The sequence below is a fragment of the Cygnus atratus genome, chromosome 9 (genome assembly GCF_013377495.2).
Source record: "Cygnus atratus isolate AKBS03 ecotype Queensland, Australia chromosome 9, CAtr_DNAZoo_HiC_assembly, whole genome shotgun sequence".
NCBI classification, from domain to species: Eukaryota; Metazoa; Chordata; class Aves; order Anseriformes; family Anatidae; genus Cygnus; species Cygnus atratus.
Window position 1 is genome coordinate 3,242,475 of NC_066370.1, and position 6,966 is coordinate 3,249,440.

Sequence of the window (6,966 nt, forward strand, 5' to 3'; positions counted from 1 at the left end):
TTTAGCAAGGGATGCCAACCAGCATTTCTAGCAGGGTCATGTTTGCAATCACACATCTTTTACTTGGAAAGTGAGACCATTTTGCGTCATTGCATAAAAATTGAGGCATCTCTCTGGCTCGACAATAATAATAATTTTAAAAAATGCTACGCATACCAGTACACTTTTGCTCCTGTTCAGATGTAGCCACCAGTCACCATTTTGCATGCAGAAGCCCATTTCCAGACAGACACAAATCACCAGAACTGAGATACATTCTCAAGTATTAGTCCAAGCCAGAACACCCAGAGCAAAGCAATGAAGTCCAAAATGGCCACAAGAAATACAGAACAATTTTATTCCTGAATTAGTTCGCGATCTGCTGGAGACACCACGAAATGCTATCTACAACATTTCAGAAATAACCAGAATGACCTTTTCCAAGGTCAGAAAGACTGGTTCAAGACTTAAGGCTAACAAGGAGTGTCACAGTATTCAAATCAATTAATGAAAAAAAGTATTACAAATCAGTATTTTCATCTGTTAAAATAATGTCTATAGGAAGATCATTTTGAGTAGCAGAGAGATTGTTTGATTTTCTTGAGTACATGCATTTGGGAATCATAAACATCATTTAAAATGCATTCAGCATCAACAGTCCAAATTGCGTCTAATTAAAGAAACAGCTGTCAGCTTTACCCATGTGCTTTGGCAAACAGTTAATTCAATTGCAAAAATACACTAGAGAATAATGAAGCACATCCTGCCTACAACAGTGCTCTTGGAAATCGTGCGCCTATTAAGTATCGTTAAAATACATATTAAAAGTTTAGGCTTCAGTATGTAAATAGCAAACAGCTACACGAACTAGAGACAATATTTTCTTGTGTCGTTTAAAACTGGAAATGTAGAAGGAGCAAGCTAATTAGATATTGATTGTGAAATTCAAGGAAATGAAAAGCTTTGATTTTCATTTATATGCTGCTGAAAAAAATTAGGACCAGATGCGTGACACTTTGAAGCCCGTTATTAAGTACAAAGTGGACAAAATTCAGGATTTTTTACAGCTGTTTAAGAATGTATATTTAACCCTTGGTTTATATGGAGACTAAAAAAGCCAGGCAAATATAGATCCTTATCATGATTCAACCACAACTGTGGCAGAAGTCTTCGTGTGACAGTTTACCCAGAAATGCTCACCAGTACTGTTTGAATATTTAAAATACTGGGTGGAAATGTGGAAATACAGAAACATAAATGTAAGTTAAAATATAACTGATGGTAATGAAGGAGGATATTTTTCTGTGAAATGGATAGCCACACTTTCATTACTTTGACAGTGAGTTGTTGATAAGTTTTGATTCTGTAGCAAGCTCACTTCCACTGTTCTTGCTTTCGCTGACAGAGCACTCACTGTACATAAGGACGGTCTCACAGCTGTTTGCATGCAATTCATTTAACAAAACCTTAGCAAAGTGCTAATCAAATCCTAAGTGCTATTGCTTTTTCTGTTTGTTTTCCTCTAATTTAGTTTTTAGATGTTGTGCAACTAGTTCAACGGAAGTCCTGGAAGGTTGGCGATATCTTTCATGCTGTGGTGCAGTACTGCAAGCTCAGTGAGGAAGGCAGAGAGATGACACCAAGCCTGTTTGATTGGCTCCTTGAACTGGGTTAAGAAAGTTCACCTGTTCGGCATTTTTGTTTTAATCCAGTTTAAGTAAGCAGTGATTTGTGTAACGCTCTGACTTTCAAACATCACTGAGTACAATGAACAAAGACATACAAACTCTACAGAAACAGCACACGCCCGTTCCACAGCTGAGCACTGAGCAAAGTGAAACCAAGGCGTATTGTATCTTTCTGTATCCTGAGGGACTCTTGACATATTGTGCTATAGGATGTACTGTACTAGGAGGGGATGGATTTTTAGCCTTCTGAATTAATGGACTACACAGTAAAGACTTAAATCTCCGATAAGATCCATTTTCATCAATTTGATTAAATCAATCAGCTGAAATGCGACAGTATGCTAACATTCAGTTCTAAAAACAACACTAATGTTTGTACAGTTTACCTATTAGAACCTGAGCGTGTTCCAGGATGCACAGAGAAACCCATGTCCCTAGATAAATAAAACAAAACCAAACCTCCAAGGTCTTCTAAGGGGTAAAAACTTTTGAACACACCAGATCTTTATGGTTAGATGGCACAATAAAAGCCTACTGAAAACACATTTCAGTTTCTTTCCATGCAATTATTTCTCTCCCATAGCGGTTTGCCATCCCTGTCTTCTTCCCAAGGAAATGAGATCTAGAATCTCAGTTAATACCCTTAAAAGAAATTTCTTTTCCCTTAGAGGCAGTGAAGTTTGGGATCTCTATGCTTCGTATGTCCCCGAGCACAGCTCTGTGAGTCATGGGAGTCACGGCAGCGGGTTTCTGAAGCCCTGTCCCACCCCAGGCCTGCCAGGTGACCTCAGGTGAGTCATTTCACCTCTGTGCCTCAGTGTCCCTACCTGGTTAAAGGGAGTGATGATAGTAAATGTGTTACATGAAGTGCTTTTATTTAAAGCACCATGTAACATGCTACATGTGAGTTAAAAGTAGTGAAAAAAAATACTATTTTAGTTTTAGTTTAATCAAGTAAATTGTTAATAAGGTAAAAAAAAAAAAAAACAAACATATCTGAAGAGTGCTGCCTCGACAGACAGTTATGAAAATTAAGATTTTTAGGAAATCAGAATGATTGTTAAAATCTCAGCATATGTGCTTGTTCATTTTGGATGCAAGTGTTTGGACTATATATGATAGTTCACATTGCTATAACATTTATATAACTTTGATAAGATATCCTATAGTATCTTCTTGCTGAGATGATCTGTTAGTATCATGCGCTCAGTGATACTCTCGACTCTTCCAAAGAGATTGGTTTTGAATTTAAAGGTAAATATAACCTATCACATCAAAGCTCTTCTGAGATTTATTTCTTTGAAAATCTTTATCTTTTGCCTCTCCCTTCCCAAATAGCATAATAGAAAACCAGCCTTTCCCAATACAATATTTAAGAGATTTTATTTTCCATATAACAATCTATGCTTCTGTACTATTTCTTGGGAGGGGGGGAAGAGAAAACTGTCCTTTTGCACTATTTTTGAAGATTTTGAAGTAGTTTTAAATAATTTATGAAAAAGAGCCATATTATTCTCAATTTAATCTTTAAAACCATTCCTAAAGTTGCATGATTTTCACTCATTTGTTGAGAGATACAAATTGTCAGTGAAACAATACAGAACATTAAATAACATGAGAAATTCTACATCTCTGCAACATATACAGAACAGTGGAGGTCTCTTTACTGCCAGGATAAAGGTCAGTTTGTTGCATACACTAAACTTAACTGTGCAGTCACTGGGCTTATTCTTACAAACTGCTGAACATCCACAACTCACACCAACATGCGTGGTAACACTGAATGTTCAGCATTTCCGAGGCTGAAAGTCAGTAAAAAGCACCAAGTGTTATATAAAGTGCGCTGAGTTAATAAATGGGAAAGTGTATTTATTTTAAGCCAAATACAGTTAGTTGTCAGTAAATCAATTTTTTGCTGTGATAGAATTAATGTTTACTTATCCTACAAAGCACAAATATCATGACTGAGTTGTAAGCGTGATGCAGTTTCTCTGTATAGTTCTTAATGTTGCAGTTTGTTCAGAAATAAATTTATGTTATAACGTCATCTTTGTCTTCCTAAAAAAAATATTCGACCAATTAAATATTTGCATATCATCCCTGTAGCATCCATTATTTGCTTCTCAAAGCAATGCTTCTGAATGAAACATCTGACCCACAGCCCTAACGAAAGCAAGCACTGGGTCTTACCTCATTCCCAGAGCTGTGACTTTCCTCACATTCCACAGTTCATTCAGATGATAGAAGGCTAATCAGAACATTCTTGCTATCACACAAAATAAATTACACATTCATTGCAAAGAATTAACCCCAGAATAACGCCAACATAACAAAACCCTGTTAGTGCTTACTAATATGTTTACAGTTTATATGCTTACAGACATTAAGGAGTTTCTTCTGTTAAAGTTTGCACAAACATTTACTTCCCTACTGCCTAGGTGGAAAGGTATTTCTGCTGCTGAACAGAAACGGAAACCAACATTTAACTTAGCTGTGTAAATCAAAACAGGAGTTGTTGTTCACTATTAAAAATATATATCCTGAAAAAAATTCAAGTCAACTTTAAATACATTAGAACTTCATACTACGTACAGATTTCAGTAAAAGCCTTAGAGTAAATTATGTGTGGTTCAGCCTGTTTACCTGAGTGGGATGCACATTGGTAATATCATGAGGATGTGGAGTGAGTGGCTGCTCACTGTCTTTTGCAACATAAAAGCTAGAACCCATCAAATTAAACCGATAAAATAAACAAAAAGAGGTGACACTTAATCAGATGAAAGGATGCAAAACTTGGGCATAGGTTCAAGTGGAGCCTGATTAAGTACTTGAAAGCGATGCACCACGATTTTCTAAAGAGACAAGCCCTATAACACTCAGGGAATCCCTGGCTATGGAAGCATGAAAGCAGCCCATTAGATTTGCTTCTGCACCAGGTGCAGTGCAGGTCCCAGTACTGGCTCTACAAGCCAGCTAACAAAGAGCAGAACTTGGCCTGTAAATACCTGAATGACACGGGAGAACTACCTATTGAAAAAATAAGCATTTAAAAAGACTTTGGGTTTAGTTTGGTTTAGCTTCGGGTGCTTTCAATAGAGGAATTATTAGAAACTGAAAAACAATCTTCCTCCATTTTGTGAGAAATCTTCAGTGTTATGACAATCTTCAGTAGCTTACTCATTGTATTGCGGTCTATGATGAAAATTGTCGCCTATTTATATTTAGCCTATTAAATTCAGCAAATAACTTTCTGAAGAGGCTGATTTAACTTTCTCCTGTCTGGTTTCACACAGAGCTGCATAACATGAGTATAGGGATGTCACAATGAATCCTACACTCTGATGTTCAAAATGCCTTTAAAAAACAACAAAAACCACTCCATTGAAATCAGGAGCCCACATAAGTCACTTAATAAATTATAAAAAAATAAAAGTCCAACCGAGAAGGAAATTTTAATTCAAGCCAGAGCCATTCCTAAGTAACATTTAAGCAAACTCACAATGCCACTGCATTAACGTTTATAATCCACTCTAAGGCCATTGCCATCACTAGGAATAGGCCCCCAGAAAATACCTTGTAGTTGCCAAGCATTTAGCAGGATGGACAGTTAAATTAGACAGCTGGACTGTCAAACTAATTAAAACAATTTGTTGTAAGACAGGTCTGGCTGAGGGGTACTGTGCCCTCCTCCCAGCTTCAGCTGAAAATCAGACAGTACAGTGCAGCAAACCGGAACATATGACCACGCAGGACACGTTCCATATCCTTTCACTGACTACCCAGGAAATACAAGTGACTGCAGAGGAGGAGCACAAAAGCAAGTTCTTGCAAAATGCCATTTTTAAAACCTGAGTGGGTATGAGTATTAATATCATCCTCACATATTCAGAAAAGGATCTGAATCTCAAGAGATACCAAAAGCATATGTCAAGTCTAAGTACACCTCATACACTTACATGGAAATCTTCGTCCTTGTCTTGCAAAATGTATGCACTGTCCTGGGAAAATGACATGACACAAGCTAAGGCCTTCTTTCTCCATAAAAAGAAACTTGTACATTCACAGAGGTAAATGCTAGAAGGATTCAGAGGTCTAAAGGACAGAAACAATAAAGCAAATCCGATTTCCACTGTGACAATCCTTACTGCAGCACACTCCAGGAGCCTCCTGCGGTAATGCTTGTCAATAACATGGCAGTAGGTAAAGCTGACAGTTTCAATAAGATGCTGAAAACCTCTCTCCACTCCATCTGCCCTGTGATTACAAGTGGGAATCACTCAAGTGGTAGCTTGGAGAGCACAAGGTATGTAGAAGCCAAATGTTTTGATAAGACTAAACAGGTACCAGACAGAGTTAGAGTGCGCACACAGGAAATTTTGGTTGTGAAGACTGAAGTGGTATCAAGCTGGTTTCATTCATAGACAGAATGGTTTCAGAATGATAAACCTATAGAATGCACTCCTGATAAGTCTCTGTATAATGTATTAAATCTACAGATGGGTAAATCAAGGTGTAGAGAGCCTACCATCGAAGCATGCACACGAGTATACACCTAGCATATACACAAGCATACACCTGGCGTACTATTTAAGTTTTTTGAAGCACCAAGTCAGTACGTTTTTCCACAGTGCTGTGAATCAGAGCAGATGTATTTCACATTTGAGCAAGAAACCTGGATAACATAACCTGAAAAGTAATTCTATTCACTCAGCAAATCTAGAGAGAAACAGAAAGAGTCCAAGTGGCCTCCCAGTCCAATGCTGTCTGTGAAACCTCAACTCAGTCACAATTTTGTCATAAACAATAGGACAAGGCCTGAAAGCTGAAAGATACTACAGGTGTTTGTTTCATTGAATCGCTAGCATAGTACAGGAGAAAATTAATAATGGAATAGAAAATAGAAAAGAACACAAAGATTAAGCAAAAATCTATTTCCGCTTCACAATCCAAAGATTTTTGTGTGTGTGTGATCATTTTACAGCAGGTCAAATTTCAGTTTTTAACTATTGAGCAGTATTTGCACACATTTCGTTATACTCGCTTTCTTCCACTTCCGTTAACCAGAATTCACCATGTCACATCTCCCATTACAGCTGCAAACTGATCTAGGGGTTTTGGTCAGTTCTAAAATAAAACACAAATGCATTGTCCTTCCTGACCCTTTTAATTCCAGATTAGGGATACACTCTTCTGATACCACAAGTCTTTGCACAAGACAGAAGGAAACACCACAAGCATTACTGCAACATTAATACTAGCCACCTTGCCTCCTGGTGCAGGTTTAATTCTAAACGAGGCA

The 6,966-nt window shown here is 37.5% G+C and overlaps 1 protein-coding gene across 1 annotated transcript in view; it reads left to right on the forward strand.

Annotated features, from left to right (window-relative positions):
* The window catches only part of SPHKAP (SPHK1 interactor, AKAP domain containing), a 69,560-nt gene extending 67,466 nt beyond the window's left edge, over positions 1 to 2,094 (forward strand). Inside the window, 1 exon segment of the mRNA XM_035545126.2 lies at positions 1,511 to 2,094. Within this exon segment, the coding sequence (XP_035401019.1) occupies positions 1,511 to 1,654 (144 nt within the window). The 3' untranslated portion in view covers positions 1,655 to 2,094.
* Positions 2,095 to 6,966: the final 4,872 nt, after the last annotated feature.